Below are 16,968 nucleotides of genomic sequence, written 5' to 3'. Positions count from 1 at the left end.
GATGGAACACCCAAGCAGTACTGTTGCTCCGGGTCAGGCACAGCTCGTCTTGGCTGAGTTCACGCCAGCTGGTGAGTTGGCTGGTCCAAGATGCCTTCAGTTGGGATAACCCAGGCCCTGTGGGTTCCCTCCCCGCCCCTGGGACAGCAGATGGATTGCTCTTGTGCTAGCAAGAATGGAGGGACTAGGCAGAGGAGTAAGTGTTCCTCCAGGGCCCTGGCACAGTGTCACACAAGTCATTTTTCCTCTATATGTGTGTAAGAGTCTGTGTGCATGTGTGTGTGTGTGTGTGTGTGTGTGTGTGTGTGTGTGTGTGTGTGTGTGAGAGAGAGAGAGAGAGAGAGAGAGAGAGAGAGAGAGAGAGAGAGAGAGTATGCCACCTGTGCTGGAGCTAGAATTCCAGGTCCCCTGGAAGAGGGGTGTCACTCAGCCTCTGAACCGTCTCCCCAGCCCCCACACTTATCTTTTGAGACAGGGTCTCTCAACTGAAGCCGGAGTCATAATTAAACTAGGCTGGCTTGCAAGCCCCAGGGAGGTGCCTGTCGCTGCTTCCCTGGTTCGGGAATTATAGGGGCATACTCCTGCATCTGGCTTTTTATGTGAGCGCTGGGGGGTCTGAATTCGAGTCCTCAGGCTTATGTGACAATCACTTTACTGACTGAACCCTTTATCCATCATCATCTTTTATTGTCCAAAATGAGCCAGGAGACAGGCCTAGACTGAAGGATGGGAAAAGACTCCACTTCTGAGAGGAGCCAGTGAGGAACCCAGTGCCAGAAGTGGTCGCTCAAGGAGGGGAGGAGATGCTGAGTGAGTGGTTTTCCAAGAGGTACCCAGCATCCGCTCCCTGTCTCTAGTCTCAGAGAAGAGGGACAGAGGGCTTGATGTTCAGAGGGATGTCAACTGACCTCCTTGGGACAGACAGAGCCTTCTGAGGGGCTTGGGGGACACTGAGTTAGTGTCAGACCTCAAGTCCTTGGTAAGCCTACATTCTAGGCAACATTGCAGCCCTAGCCATCAGCACAGAGTGGTTACGCCAGGAGGTTTGTTGAATGACTGAATGACCCAAGTCTGCTCCTGTGCCAGGCAGGCTCAGAACCTCCTTCTTGAGGTGCCAACCTGACTTGAGAATGTCTCCACTCGTGGAACACCCCCCTTATTTGTGTCAGGAGTGGAGGACATAGAGACCTTCCCATCTCGCCCCCTCTGTGGGACCCTCTTCCCCACACACATCAGTTCCTGTCAGAGCCAAGATGTGTCGCCATGGAAACTGCTTGGCAAATGCTGGCAGGCAGAGGCGGCCAGCAGCCGCTCACACTACCCAGCTCCCGGCACCCGCTGAAGTGGCACGAGCTCGCCTGGCCGTGTGTGGACTGTGCACGGTGAGTGAGGGCTTGGGTCGGCACGTGGGCGCTGGTGTGAGGCGTGTTGGAGGTGGTCCGGAAGGCGTGTGCTCTTGTGTGTGCATATGTGTGCATGCATGTCAACAGAGGGAACTGTGTCCACGTGCATGTGTTCTGTGTGTGATGGCTGCTGGGTGTGCACAGAGATGGGAAGTGGACGACTGACAGGAATGTGTGTACTACAGGCTAGGTGTCAATAGATGCTGAGGGACCAGACGAAGGCGGCCTGTGGTTGCTGTCCCCACCTCCATGTGCCAAAGACAGCCACTGCCCAGGTAATTATGCATCTGTGGGCATGCATGACTGGAGGGCTTCTGGGAGGAGGCAGCTGCTGGGCCCGAAGCTCACATATTGGATGGGAGTCAGCCAGGCGGAGGGGAAAAATGGCGGTGCTCTGGGTGGAAGGCACAGCCTGGGCTAAGGCCTGGAGTCTGGGGGCAATGGGGAGAATCTGGGAAAGGGGAGAGACAGCCAGCGAGCCTGAACAAGATGGGTCCTCACTTGAGTTTAGGAAGCCAGTCTTCCTAGAATGGGCGTGCCAGAAGAGACCCACAGAGGCGGCATGTGGAAGGAGAGGGCAAATGGCGGGGGCAGACAGCAGAGCTGGTGAAGGCGTGATGGCATGAGCCAGGTGCCTAGGAAGCTTAGAAGCTCCAGGGACAAGATGGGGTGCTTTCTCGCGAGAATAAGGGATACTCGATAATCTCGATGTGCAGGGGCTTGAAGGGAGTAAGGTCAGGTGGGCTGGGCAGTCAGGAAAAACAAAACAAAACAAAACATCCAAACAAACAAAACCAACAAAAAACAAAAAAGCAAAAAAAAAAAAAAAAAAAAAAATCTGGAGGTTGACCAGATGTTCCTTGTTGATTAGAGGCCTGTGGGTAGATAGAGGAGTGTTTGGGAGACACGCAGCTTCCACAGGGTAAGACAGTATAAGATGAGGTTTGTGTCCCCAGGGCCACCTCTCCAGGATCTAAGGACAGTACTGTGCTCTCTCTCTCTCTCTGAGGTCTCTACATCCATACTGAATCTCCATTCTTGAAGCCTCCCCCAGCTCTTTTATCTATGTGGGGGATGTGGCCAGTTTGGCGACCCCACCCTGCAGGTACCGAGAGCCAAGGATCTCTGGGTGTTCCATGGGCTCCCAGGCCAGAGTCTGTAGTCTCCTGAATGAGTCTTCCTGGGTGCTCCAAAGGGAATGTCCCATACCTCATCCTGCCCTGCTTAGGATGCATGGAGTGCCAAGGTGCTGCTTCATGAAGTCCTTCTATTCAGAGGGAACTGGCTTCACTCAGGACCCATTTCCAACAGTTTTCCCACACTGGAGGCTCCTGGGATTGCTGCCTGCCTGTTTGGACAAAGCTGCAGGGGTCTGGAGCTGCCGGGCTGCGCATGGCCAGGGGCTTGGCTCGATCCAAGCTTGTTCAGGGCCACCCACTGTTCTGGGAGTTCCCTCCATCACTAGCACCCACTTCTCCTGCACTCTGTGCCTCCTCGGGTTGACGCTTCCCACCTACAAATGGATAAAAGAAGAGTCTCTCCATTTCAGGGCACAGCCTTGTAAACCAGTACTCCCCCACCCCACCCTGACAGCGGGTGTGATATGGCCCTGAAAAGAGTGAGGGCGCTGGTGTATGGGACAACCCTCATTCTTCAGCCTGCTCTGGGCACCCTGAGATGAGTTTGCCATTTTGTATTGTTGGGGTCCCCATGTGGGGGCTGTGGGGACATCTCCAGGCAGCCCTAAGTCAAAGAGAGCCTTGACAGGGACAGATGTTACTGGGCATGGGGTGGGCATAAGGACCATGCCTTGAACCCTCCTGTGTGGTTCTTTCTGTTTGGGGAGCAACAGGTGGGCTCTCTCCCACCCTGACCACATAAAATGGAGGAGGGAGTGGGGGATGATATAGAGGGCCAGACCTGGGCAGAGACAAGATAGAGAGAGGATGGGTTAGACAGAGCCTAATCTTAATGCCCAGTGCCCTCCTGCACCTCAGATTTGGTCTAGCCTTGGGGAGCCCCAAGGACCTTCCTTCATACTATAGTTGGCAGCTCCCTCCCCTGGGTACCTCAGTGTAAGGCCTTCACTGTTTGTTGGGGGATAACTTTCCATTGAGACACCCCCTGCCCCAGTCTCAACCACCCTGGCTGCTGTATGGGGGGAACAAGGGATCTCAGAACTGGGGGACCTGGTGTGAATACTAATTGGGCTGCTCACAGGGCAGCTTCACAGGCTGGTAACAGATGGCTGGACCCTGGCCAGGGCCGGCTGGGCCTGCCTTAGAGCCCTGTGCACCCCCATCACTGAATCAAGCTGCTTCAAATGCCCAAGGGCTTCTGTTACTCTCACAGGCCTAGGGAGGGTCCTCAGCTGTTCCAGGATGGGGTGGAGACTGGGGACCTAGAGAGCTGTGGTCCCTGGTCCCTGGTTCCAGCTGACCCTGACAAGGGACCTCAGCTGCTCCGGGATGGGGGTAAGGACTGGAGAACCAGAGGGCACCCAGTCCCAGATGACTCTGGCTCAGCCTTCTATAAAAGGCTTCCAGAAAAATGGCTGCCTCCGTCAGGCAAACAGAAGGGCTCTTCTCAAGCTGTGGATAGGGGGAATGGGGAAACTGAGGCATAGATAAGGAGCCCCATTGGCTTGAAGGAGTCCTAGACTCTTCTACCCAATTTCAGCAAAACTTAAATCAGCTTCTCCCCCCACCCCACCCCCTGATAGGTTCACATGTAGCCCAGGCTGACCTCCCATTCTCTATGTAGCTGAGGATGATCTTGGCCTCCTGACCCTCCTGCCTCCACTTTCTGAGTGTTGGACCTATAGACATTTGCTACTATGGCTGGTTCATGCAGTCCTGGGGCTAGAACCAAGGGCTTCATTCAGGCTACCTCCCTGCTGTCCACGGCTGGACCCCATAACCACCATCTCAAGGTCACCTGCCTGATTCTGTCCCTCACCAGCCTCTGTCCCTGTCAGATGGCCTCAGTGCAAAGCAGTGGGAACCCCTCGGGATCCTTGATAACGCTATGATGTGGCCTCATCCCCTCTCTGCTCCCTAGACCTACTCCATCCATCATCTGCCCAAGGCCCCAGCACATTCTGGCTGTTGCTCATGCCAGCTCCTCTCCCATGCCTGAGCCTTCCCCACCCTTAGTTCTGGCTCATCCAGCTGGCCCATCTGTGTGGCACAAGCCCCAAACACTGACCCCGGACTCACCCTCCTCTGCACCTTCATTTTCTCTGCTGGAATTGTATCTGGGCATTCTGCCCTGCAGCCCAGCACCTGCCCTGCATCCCAGCACCCGCCCCGCAGCCCGGCACCCGCCCCGCAGCCCCGCACCCGCCCCGCAGCCCGGCACCCGCCCCGCAGCCCAGCACCTGGCACACAATGTGTCTGCTGAATCAAGGGCTGCCCAGCCGAGGAATATGACTGTGCCAAGAACATTGCTCGTTTCCTCTAATCCTTCCAACACTGTGAGAAGCAGTTTCCTGTTTCCCGAATCGGATGAGCTCTTGTCACTGGTTGGTTTACAACAGCTCACATGCATTTTCACTTCTGGAGCCAGAAAAGTCCAAGATGGAGGGGGTACACTGTGAGCCCTCTGCAGTGGTTCTCAGCCTTCCTCAACCTTTAATACGGCTCCTCATGTGTTGACTCCCAACCGCAAAATTATTTCATTGCTACGTCATCGCTGTAATTTTGCTGCTGGTTTGAGTCATAATGTGAATCTCTGATATGCAGGGTATCTGATATGTGACCCCCAAAGGGGTCGCGACCCACACGTTGAGAATCACTGCTCCAGAGGCTCTGAGAAGGCTCCTTCCTCCCTGTTAGTTGCCTGTGAGCACACCACTCCGTCTCTGCCTTGTAGGGTTTTGCTGTGTAGCCCTGGCTGGCCTGGACTCACTATGTAGACCAGGCTAGCGTTGAACTCGGAGGTCTGTCAGCCTCTGCCTCCCGAGTGCCAAGTTTAAAGGTGTGTGCCACCACATCTGACCTGCAAGTATTTTAAAACAGCTTTATCGAGATATGATTTACATGCCACAGACTTCATCCATTTAAGGTTTACCAGTTCAGCTGGGCATGGTGACTCACACCTGTAATCTCAACACTTGGGAAGCTGAGGCAGGAGGGTTGCTGCAAGTTTGAGGTCAACCTGGGTTACATAGTGAGTCCAGAATGATACCCTATCTCAAAATTATATATAAAATAAAATAAATAAATGGATAATGAAGTGCACAGTTTGGTGGCATCTACTGTACCACTGAACCACACCCGAATGCCTCACTGGGGGATTCTAGGCAAATATTCTACTACTGAGCCATGCATCTACCCCTCGCTTAGGGCTTCCTCCCTCCCGTTACAGTGGCTGCTGCTTCTGTCCGGCATCGGCTGGCATGTGGCTCCGACGGTGGAGCACTTGTCTAGTACACCTGAGGCCCGGGGCCACCCCAGCAATGCACACCCTGGGCATGAACTGTGCAATCACAGTATTTGGGAAGTGGAGGAGGGAACATCAGGAGTTCGGAGTTGGGGCCAGTGAAGTGGTTCAGCCAATAAAGGGGCTTGCCATCAAACCCGAGGGCTTGAGTTCAATCCCCGGGACCCACCTGGCAGAAGGGAGGAACTGACTTCTGCGAGTTGCCCTCTGACTTCTAAACATGCAGCAGGGCCTGTTTGCACCTCTCTCATGCCCCACAGACAAAAACTAATGAAAGTTCAAGGTCTTCTTCAGCTACATAGTAAGTTCAAGTTCAAGACTGCCCAGGACTCCATGAGACCCTGTTCCCTCTCTATAAAAAAGGCCTTTTTGTACCAGTGGTCCCCTCATTCAGGGTGGTTTTATCTCTGGATCCTTACTTTGTATCTGCAGAGACCCTTGTTCCAAATAAAACCCCTATGCTGAGGGTGTGGGTGAACCCGTCTCTAGGGGGACTGTTTTATTCTCTCTGGAGAAACTGAGGCACAGAAGTACAGCAACTTCTTATGGTGGTCAGCTGTGAATCCTAGGTGTGCTTGGCTCAGAGGTCGGTGACCAGGGACCAGGGTGATGGTAAGGAAGGCTCTCTGGATATACCTGGCTCAAAAGATAGGGATTCAATTTCTAGAATATTCTAGAGGTCTGGAGACCTGCTTGGGTAGAGGGCAGTGGTCTGTCCTATTGTACAGAGTGGGTGACTGACAGGCAATGGCCTGGGCTGGATGTGGCTGTATCCAGGGCATCCTGGCTTGGGTACCACCTGCTTTGGGGGGTTCCTTCTAGATCATCAAGTTTCCACTGGGGACCTGTTTATCTAGATTTCCGAGTCCATGTGCTGACCTGGCAACCAGAGGCCTGGCTGTGGTGGCTCTGGCATCTCCCAGCTGTGACAAGTATGGACATTCTCCAACTTCATTTATGTGCTCGCATGTGTGTGCAGGCCATCGGTCAATTCCAGACATCATCCTCAATTGCTCTCCAAGCTAGATTTTGGCTTTTTGAGAAAGGGTCTCATTATGTATCTCTGACTGGCCTGGGATATGTAGATGTATCAGGCTGGCCTCAAACTCATGGAGATCCTCCAGCCTCTGTCTCCTGGATGCTGGGATTAAAGATGTGCACGCCACACTTAGTGTCCACCCTATTTTTTTGAGGCAGGATCTCTCGCTGAGTGGCTCTGCCTTCCAGTGGTGGGATCACAGGCCTAAACCTCTGTGCCTGGCTTTTCCTTGGCTGCTAGAGTTCATGCTCTCAGGGCAGACACTTTACCTCCGGAGTCACCTCCCCAGTCCCTTACAGCTTCTTCCTAGTGACCAGCTTTGGAGCAGACCGTGGATCTTTTCTCACAGCCTTAGTTTTTGCCCTAACAAAATACACCAGAAATACTCATCGGAAGTGTGGTATTTTAGCCACTATTCAGTGCGAGCCTGTAATACCAGCTCTTGGGAATGTGAGACCGGAGCTTTGTGAGTTTAAGGCCAGCTTGGGCTACCTAGTGAGACCTGAATCTTTGGCGGGAGGGATGGAGGGAGGAGAAAGAAGAAAGGAAGAGAGGAAGGAAGGGAGGAAGAACGGATGGAGGGAAGGGAGGAGGGAGGAGGGAGGAAGGAGGGAGGGAGGAAGAGGAAGGAAGGAAATAGCCTCTAACAGAGAGCACTATGTAGATTATCCCTTTAAGAAGGTTTTAAATGTGGAGGGAAATTAGGAAAGCGACCTGGCCCTGGGACTACGGAGTCACCTCCGATTTCTTTTTCGGAATTCCCACATTTCCTACATTGGATGTTTACAGTTGAATCATTATCTCTCTCTCTCTCTCTCTCTCTCTCTCTCTCTCTCTCTCTCTCTCTTTTCTTTTTCGAGACAGGGTTTCTCTGTGTAGCTTTGCGCCTTTCCTGGAACTCACTTGGTAGACCAGGCTGGCCTCGAACTCACAGAGATCCGCCTGGCTCTGCCTCCCAAGTGCTGGGATTAAAGGAGTGTGCCACCACCGCCTCTCTTCCCTCCCCACCCCACCCCCCACCCCCGGCTGAATCATTATCTCTTAATCATTATTTTCTTACGGAAAATTCCTTTGCCCTGTGGGAATGACGGCGATGCATGGCTCAGCCATTTGTGGGGGTGCTGCTGAGAGCAGGGGGGTGTTTCCAGAGAATGCAGCTGGAGAGGGCAGGCTGCCTGGAAAGGTCCCAGGAGACTGTCGGTTTCCCATCATGAAAGAGTCTGCTACCCTAAAGATAACCAAGGAGAGAGGGAAGTTTGGGAAGAGGCATAGAGGTTTGACTGGGACAATGCTGGCTGGGCCTGGCGGTACAAGCCAATAATCCCAGTTCCTTGGATGCTGAAGAAAGAGGATGGAGAGTTCAAGGCCAGCCTGGGCTATGTACAGAGACCCTGGCAAGCAAAAAACGGTACCTCAATGGTCGCAACAATGTCACCTCCATGACTGAGGCTGGGCACAGGTCAGAGGACAACTTGGTGGAGTCTTTTCTCTCTTTCACCTTTACGTGGGTTGTGGGGATCGAACTCAGGTGGCCAGGTTTTAGTGGCAAACACCTTTACCTGTTGAACCCTCTCATAGGCCCCTCTAGTGTCTTCTCACTTCACCTACCCTGCCTGAGTTCCACTCAATACCTATCTGTTAAATAGCAGCTTCCCAGCTGGGCTGTGGTGGCACACACCTTTAGTCCAAGCACTCAGGGAGGCAGAGGCAGGCGGATCTCTGAATTGGAGGCCAGCCTGGTCTACAGAGTGAGTTCCGGGACAGCCCAGCCAGGGCTACATAGAGAAACTGTCTCCTAAAACAAAAACAAAAAATGTAGCAGCCTCCCTCCCCCATCACCAATTTATAACCAGAGCTCCCAGCCCTGGAAACAAACAGGAGCCCCGCTCCCCGCCCCTCCCCCCAGCCCTCATACTCTGTCCTAGCTTCATTTCTGTTGCCATGGTAAAATAGCCTGACAGAAAGCTGCCCGGGGGTGGGTGGGGGAGGTTTAGTAGCTGAGAGTTCCTGATAACAGCCCATCCTACTAGGGGAGTTAAGGAACTTACAACTGCCGGTCACATCCTAACCCCAGCCAGGAGCACAGAGAAATGAATACATACGTGCTTGCTTGAGTGTGCTCAACTCTGCTTCTCTATTCCTGCACAGCTCAGGACCTCCTGCCTAGGGAATGGTGCCACCCACACTGGGCTGGGTCTTTCTGCATCAATCTCCTTATAAGGCCGTCCATCCCCCACAGGCCAGCTAACGCAGACAAGCCCTCACTGAGACTCTCTTCCTAGGGGATCCTAGGCTGTGCCAGGCTGACAAAGCTGACTATCACAGACTCCAAGCCTGACTCTGGGGTGGGGAGTCAGGATCCTGATCCTGCCTGTAGCCAGGCCTGGGCCTTTAGCTAGGGCAAGAATGCCCGGAGCGAGGCCCCAGATTCCAGTGACCCGCTAGTGGGCCCTGGGAGGCGGTCAAGAGACTCACTGCTAGTACTGCTCAAGTCCCCATGGGTTGGCCTTCGGCCATTCATAGCCAGCAGCTCTGGGCTGCTAGAGGACATCCCCAGGGACAGCCTAGATGGCTGCTGGTCTCAGAGAAGAACCCAGGACCACTGTGACCCCAACATGGTCCCTGGGGTGGCACTTGGTTCCCACGGAGCCCTCTCTATCTGTCCCCCTGTCCTGTTTGTTAAGTGACTAAACAGTCCCATGTGGCCACCAATGAGTGGGCTGTAGCATCTTAAGACACTTGATTTGGCGGGTTATGGGTCTTCGCACTTGGCTAGTATGTACTGAACGCCTGCTCTCTGCCAGGACCTGTTTTTGGGTTCAGAGCATGGACTTCAGATACAGCAAGAGGGACAGGACAAAACCCTGATTTAGGGGTAACCTGGGGTAACAAGTGCCACGGAGGTTGAAGCAGCCTCCTGGAGTCCCTATCATAGCAATGTATTTGGGGCAAGAATGTTCTAGAAGAGGAATAAAAAGAGCACACGCCCCTGATGGGTTTCCTAAAGGTTAGGAAACCCTTAGCTGTGGCGCCATCATTTTTCCTGCTTGTTCCTCAGTTTTTCCATCAGTAAAATGGAAACAAGCTTTGTAGGTAACTTTGGTAAGAATGTTCTGGAAGCATTCAGAATACTGTCTGAGGCTAGAGATGTGGCTCAGTTGGTAGAGTACTTACCTAGCATGCAACCCAGTCCTAGGTTCAATCCCCAACACTGCCCAAATGGGTATAATGGTGTACCCCTTCAGCCCCAGGACTCAGGAGATAGAGGCAGGAGGATCAGAAGTTTGAGGTCATGCCTTAGGTTATAGGCATATGCTGCCACACATGGTTTACTGGTGTTTATGCTGTGCTGTGCTTTGAACCCAGGACCCTGTGCTGGGTAGACAGGCATTCTTGCCTAGGGCTTTTTTTTTTTTTTTTTTTTTTTTTTTTTCTTATGTGTTTGTTTGGTTTTGGCTTTGTTGTGTTTGAGATAGCGTCTCACTATATATAGCTCAGATCGGCTCGGAGCCCTCGATCTGTCTGTCTCAGTGTCAGTTTTAGGATTACAGGCATGCCCCCCACCCCCAACCGCGGTTGAGTTTTCCTCTGGTGTCCTAGGCTGGCCTGCCTGTGCCGGCTTCTCCTCCTCGGGCTAGGAGATGAGCTCCTCTGAAGCACGTGTCGCTGGGAGTGTCAGTGTCCCACGTGCTCTTGAGCAGACAAGACATCAGAAGTCTGAGCGCCACTGGGGAGGGTGTGGCACCGTTTCCTACCGTTTCCTACCGCCCTTGGCTCGCACTTTCCACCTGATCCCGCTTCAGTCCCTGCCTCGCGTGCTGACGTCACACCAGGGACAGTTTGGTCCCTCTGGCTCGCACACCAAGCTGCTCTAGGGCAGCTCCGGAGGGCACCGGGCTGCGAGGTAGGGGACGCGCTGAGAGCAGCCACAGGAGCGGGGACCTGGCAGGGGCCTGATGCCCGGGGTGGGTGCAGGTGGTGCTGCGGATTGGGAATTGCAGCCAGCACAAGCCAGGGGGACGTCCGGGTGGTGGCGGCGTGTCCCTGTGCCGGGGACCGCGGGATACTCACGGTGGACTTGGATAGAGGTGAGCTCCGGGGACCGGGATTTGATACATGTCAGGTTCCAGATAGTTGGGAGCTGGGTTCCCAAGGGGCGGGGCGCCCACTCCCTGCCAGCTGCTCCCGGGGTCAAACAGCCTTGACATCTTCAGATAGGAGGCAAGCAGGCTGTGGGAAAGCTCCCAAACGAAGGCATTTCCCAGCAAGGACTGGCTGGCTGTTGTGGGATGTCCCCAGAGAGGCGAAGTCTCTCGCTAGCTACCAGCTGCTCCTCAGCCCGTGTCTGGGAGGGGTGGGAGTGACCTCTGGGTGATGTCACAGCTCCAGGAGAGTCGGGCTACCTGTCAGTCCAAAGAGCGGGTGCAGGAAGACTCCAAACTTGTCCAAAGCTCAGCCGCGTGGACCTTTCACACTGCCTGGAAGGGAACTGGGTTGGAATCTGGGGTTCACAAGCGAAGGTAGGGTCTGCACAGGGGAGTCCTCCCCCAGCCGTCTAAGCCCGGTTTCCGCTCTCCAGACGCTTCCTATCCTGCATTTCCTTCTCCCTGGGGCTGCTTAAGCCGCCTTGAAGATTGGCCCTCAGTAAATGAACCAGCTGCAGCTGCTGGGCGTTTTTGTAGTCTCCAGAATAATAAGGAGCAAGCTTGATTCTTGTCCAAAGGGCAGGCATCTGCTGGATATGGTGAGGCAAGCCTGTAATTCTAGCCATTGGAAGGCTGAGGCAGGAGAATTACTGCAAGTTCGAGGCCAGCCCAAACTACATGATAAATCCCTGTCTCAAAATAAAAATATAAATAAGGGAGGTGAACAAGTATGCCGGAGTTGGGTGACCCTATCTTGGTCACCTCAAGCTGCCTCTCTGGGGAGCTCGAGCCTGAGCAAGGACAATGCATGCTGCCCCAGGGTTTGAGGAAAACAGGACAGGGAGGGAGGCGCCACAGAGAGAAGGAATCTAGGTAGAGCAGCAGGGGAGAGAAACCATTTCTTTGGAGTACGTGTCCTCTCATCACGAGACAGCCGTCCTCTAGGACAGTGGTTCTCAACCTTCCTTATGCTGCGACTCTAATACAGTTCCTTATGTTGTAGAGAGCACCAACCACATAATCATTTTGCTGCTACATCATACGTGTAATTTTGCTGCTGTTATGAATTGTAATGCGAACGTCTGATAGGTGATCTGTGGGGGTCATGACCCACAGGTTGAGAACTGCAGGGAGCTCATGGCTTGGACCCCAGGACTTCCTGTCTCTCCCTGTGACCCATGACCAATCACGAGTGTTTCTGAGCTCCGTTTTCGCTATCTGAAACGACAGTATCCCTCGCTCTTTGAGGTCTCAAGGCCCGTGGGACACGGGCAGGCTGCGGGGCAACCACTGTCACGATGATTAGCAGGGGATGGCGACAGACCATGACAGACACGGAGGACGGCGGGCGGGCCGAGTGGGGTGGCCCTTCACAGGCCCTGCAGCTTTTTCTGTGGCTGCTTCGGCTGCTAGGACCACTTCCTGCAGCTTCTAGAGTCTCTACGTGAAGTGTGTGGCCTTGTGAAGACTTGACACACAAGACGGAAAGACTGAGGTAGTGGCCAAGACTGGGGATGGGGGCGTCTTCTAAGAACCGAGCCGATGATATGGCCACAAGGGCTGTTTGAGAGGAAATGCTGTCTGTGTAGACATCCAGGCTACCAGGCCCCAGAGAAAGACATGAGAAGGGACAGAGAGACTTGCTTACTCTGGTGCCCAACTCAGACCCAGCCTCCAGTCCCGGTTGGGAGGTGGTCCTCACCCCCCATCCCATATCCCATCATGCTCTGATGCTATTTGTTTTCCTACTTGTTGGTCTTGCTTTTGTTTTCTTTTTGTTTTTTTTGGTTTTTTTTTTTTTTTTGTGAGATAGGGTCTTCCAGGCTGGCCTCAAACTCGTGGTGATCCTCCTGCCTCAGCCACCCTAGTACATGTAGCATCCATCCAGTGTCATCTGGTGTGTGTTCCATTCCTCCAAACCCTGGATTGGGGGGGGGAGCCCTGCCCCATGGTGCTCTGCATGGAGCAGAACACCGGGGTGATTTTCTGGTCGGGCTTCCTCCCGTCAACGTGCTCTGAGCATGCGTGTGGGTACACGAGCAGCCCTCCCGAGTAGGAGGCAGGGGTCAGAACTGAAACAGCTGGTACTGGGATCAACATGGCCGAGCCAGTGAACTTTTGGTAAAATGCAAGCTCTTGTGAGCTGGGTGTGTGGAACATGCCTGTAACCCCAGCCCTCAGGAGGCTGAGGCAGGAGACTTAATCCAGGCCTGCCTGGGTTACATGGAGAGATCCTGTCTCACCACCAACAAACTCTCATTTTCTGTGGTTTTGCCTGAGCAGGGGCTTTTGGCAGCAGCGAAGCCCCTGACTGGTATGTGTGGTGGTAAGAGGGGAACCGGATGCTCACAGGGAAGACCCTGTGGGTAGGAGAGGGTCCACAAGTCAAGATTAGAGGGAACTAAATCAGTAGTCAGGATCCAAGGAAGCTGTGCAACCCTGGACAGTTGGCTTCGCCTCCCCAAGCCTCAGTTTATTTGGCAATAAGATGGGTGAATATTGAAAACCACACTTTAAGCTTGTCATAGAGGTTGAACAAAGTGTTGGATTAAAAATGGTCTTGGGCTGGGGAGATGGCTCAGTGGGTATCAGACCCTATAAAAGCAGGTGTAGAGGTCCACATTTGTAACCGTAGCACTGTTGTGGGGAGGTGGAGACGGGAGGATCCTCAGAGCTCGCTGGCCAGCCTGTCTAGCTGAATCAGTGAGAGACCCTGCCTCAAAAAATAACGTGGAGCATGACTGAGGAGGACACCTGACATTGACCTCTGGCTTCCAGGTGTGCAAGTACACACACACACACACACACACACATATATACACACACATATACATACACATACACACACATAACACACATATATACACACACATACACATACAAACACACACACACACACATACAAACACACACACACACACACACACACACATACAAAATGGTCCCTGTGGGAGGCCAGCTCCCACCTTTTCAGGGGTTCCTATGAGGAAGAGAGAGGGATAAAAAATATTAGATAGAAAGAGAGACCTAGATAACAAGAAGAAAGACAGAAACACAGGATAGCTTCGGGAAGACCTGGGACATATACCCAATGGCCTTTTCCATTTACTCAAAAGATCTTTTTATAACAATGCCAAGGGGCGGGGTAAAAGACCCCCCCCTTGCTAGATCAAAGTACACCATACAGCCAAGTGTAGACCCTTCCAAACACCTGGTAACCACATCCGTGGTCAAATCATCCCCTTATGTAGCCCTACTGTAGCCTAGATTCTCAGACCCTGAGTAATTTGGGCCTCCACAGATCCCAAAGGATTTTCTCCTTCCTTCCTTCCTTCCTTCCTTCCTTCCTTCCTTCCTTCCTTCCTTCCTTCCTTCCTCCCTCCCTCCCTCCCTTCTTTCCCCCCATCATTCCTTCCTTCCTTTTTTCCCCTCAAGACAGAAGTTTCTCTGGTCCTGGCTGTCCTGGAACTTGTTCTATAGACCAGACTGGCCTGGAACTCAGAGATCTGCCTGTCTCTGCCTCCTGAGTGCTGGGATTAAAGATGTGCACCACCACCCAGCTCCTGAGGGATCTTTAGAATGGCAGATGAGGTAGATAAGATGTTGATCAGAGTGATTCAGAATGCCTGTGATCTCCAGAGAAATAACACATAGACCATTTCAAGTTGCAGAAGGAGTAATTCTGAGACAAGTGGTGTGACTCAGTGGTACAACACCTGCCTAGACTCCCCCAGTGAGGGGCTGGGGTGTGGCTCAGTGGTAGAGCCCCTGCCTAGAATCCCCCAGTGAGGGGTTATAGGTATGGCTCATCGATAGGGTTTACCTAGCCTGTATCAGGACACAGGTTCCATCTCTAGCACTGAAAGGAAGAAAGAAAGAGAAAGAAAGAAAGGAAGGAAGGAAGGAAGGAAGGAAGGAAGGAAGAAAAGATGAAGTAGCTACAACCTGGAGGGGCAATTCAGAGGCACAGCTCCTGGCTTAAGCTTGGGGTGCTGTGTTTGTGAGCAGGTCTGGGGCAGAGCAAGGAGTTTTAAGTAGGTGGTGTGATTGGCATCCGGAAACAAAAATAGGTTGGTGAGATGTGTGAGGAGTCAGGTGCTTAGCAGCCTGCAGGGCCTCTGGGGCTGCATGCCTCCTCCCCTCTGGGAGCTGACCATGCTTGGGAGGAAAGGCAAGCAGCATCATGGCTGAGCTGACCACGCTGAGATGCAAAATGAAGCCCAAAGCAGCCTGTTGCCGGAGCCAAGCCTGACCCGATGAAGGCACTCACGGGACAGCCCTCATTCCCAGGCAGGACTCTGGCTGACAGTGACCACAGCAGCTAGCAGCCCCTCCGCCTGTCCGCCTGGCCTCCAGTTACAGTCCGCTGTGTCCCACACCCAGGCTGGCTCTTGACTGTTAGATGTGTGTCTTAGAGCCTTACTAACAGTCTAGAAACCAGAATCTGGGAGACACTGGGCTGCCTTCCTCCCCAGAGAACAGCCCCTGGGTGCACGGAAGGGCTCTTGAAAGGAAGGCTATGGTTTGGAAGGAAGGTCTGGGCGCCTCCTTGAGGGAGTAGGGTGAGTTTTTGTGAGTGTGAAAAGCAGGAGGAGCAGCCTCCGGCTTTTCTGAAGGCGCCCTCCTAGCCTTGAAGGGTAGCCGCCTTCTTTACATGCCCCTTGCTTCTGAGGGCTCAAAGCAGAATTGGGGTCCTGTGGAAATACACCTCTATGAGGAAATAGGGCGCCTCTGGATTCAGTTCTGGGGTGGGGAGATGGCTCAGTGGGTAGAGCGCTTGTCACACAAGCCTGGGGATCTGAGTTTGGATCCTCGACACCCATACGAAAAACTGAGGTGGCGTGTCTGTAGACTTGTTAGCCAGTCGGCTTGGTTGAGGTTCTAAGCTCCAGGTTCAGTCAGTAAGAGACTCTTTTTCCAAAAGTAAGGTGGAGAGTGATAGACTTGATGTCAACCTCTGGTGTCCACAGGCTCGCGTGCATGGACGCACGCACCCACCCACACATCCCTTCTGACCTGGCTGGGGGATGCTACCTCCTAGCGTAGATGACGTCATTCTGACTCCAGTTCATAGAAAACTGCCTCTTGTCTGAGAGAGTCATTTGTGCTCAGGACAGTGACCATGGTGCCTCCTGTGTCCTCTGCAGGGTGTCAGTGGAGAAGTTCCAGCACAAGGCAGAACTGAGCCACACGGTCTCTCCGTTCAGTATCCGTCTCGTGGGAGCCCTGAGCAGCTACTCCATCAGCCTGAGGGAAGGTTCTGGAAGAGACCGTGGCTGTCCCCTGGGAGATTCATGGGCCAGAAAAGGAGCTCCAGGGAGTGGCCAGGGGCCACACACACACCATGCTGCAGTGCAGACCACCCCAGGAGTTCAGCTTTGGGCCCCGGGCCCTGAAGGATGCCCTGATCTCCTGCGATCTGGCCCTGAAGCAGCTCTACACCTCAGCCTTCTCCCCATCGGAGAGACTCTTCCTGTCCGAAGCCTACAACCCTCACCGGACCCTCTTCAGCACACTGCTCATCCACTCAGCCTTTGACTGGCTCCTGAGTCGCCCAGAGGCCCCTGAGGATTTTGAAACCTTTCATGCTTCCCTGCAGCTCCGGAAGCAGAGCCTGGCCCGGAAACACATTTATCTGCAGCCCATCGGTAGGAGAGCTGGGCTGGAGCCATCAGGACTCCTGGGAGGGGGGCTTGGCTCAGCAATCAAGGCTCAGTGGTAGAGCCCCTGCCTAGAATCCCCCAGTGAGGGGCTGGAGTGTGACTCAGTGGTAGGGCACTTGCCTAGAGTCCCCCAGTGAGGGTCTGGGGTGTGGCTCAGTGGTAGAGCCCCTGCCTAGAATCCTCCAGTGAGGGGCTGGGGTGTGACTCAGTGGTAGAGCCCCTGCCTAGAATCCCCCAGTGAGGGGCTGGGGTGTGGCTCAGTGGTAGAGCCCCTG

At 53.7% G+C, this 16,968-nt stretch overlaps 1 protein-coding gene across 3 annotated transcripts in view; it reads left to right on the top strand.

The window, feature by feature from the left end:
* The first annotated feature begins 383 nt into the window (after window positions 1-383).
* Amz1 (archaelysin family metallopeptidase 1) overlaps window positions 384-16,968 on the top strand; it is a 32,754-nt gene continuing 16,169 nt past the window's right edge. Inside the window, exons 1-3 of one of the 3 annotated variants that reach the window (XM_028887398.2) lie at window positions 384-1,382; window positions 1,589-1,678; window positions 16,178-16,678. In XM_028887398.2, the coding sequence (XP_028743231.1) occupies window positions 16,375-16,678 (304 nt within the window). In that variant the 5' untranslated portion in view covers window positions 384-1,382; window positions 1,589-1,678; window positions 16,178-16,374. Of the gene's footprint in view, window positions 1,383-1,588; window positions 1,679-10,405; window positions 10,790-10,812; window positions 10,974-16,177; window positions 16,679-16,968 lie in introns of those variants that run through there. The other 2 variants (XM_037198436.1, XM_037198437.1) reach the window with 2 other exon arrangements.

This window comes from Peromyscus leucopus, chromosome 23, assembly GCF_004664715.2.
Source record: "Peromyscus leucopus breed LL Stock chromosome 23, UCI_PerLeu_2.1, whole genome shotgun sequence".
In the NCBI taxonomy this organism is placed as follows: Eukaryota; Metazoa; Chordata; class Mammalia; order Rodentia; family Cricetidae; genus Peromyscus; species Peromyscus leucopus.
The sequence above is the reverse complement of the archived record's forward strand: the minus strand, read 5'-3'. Positions and strand labels throughout refer to the sequence as shown.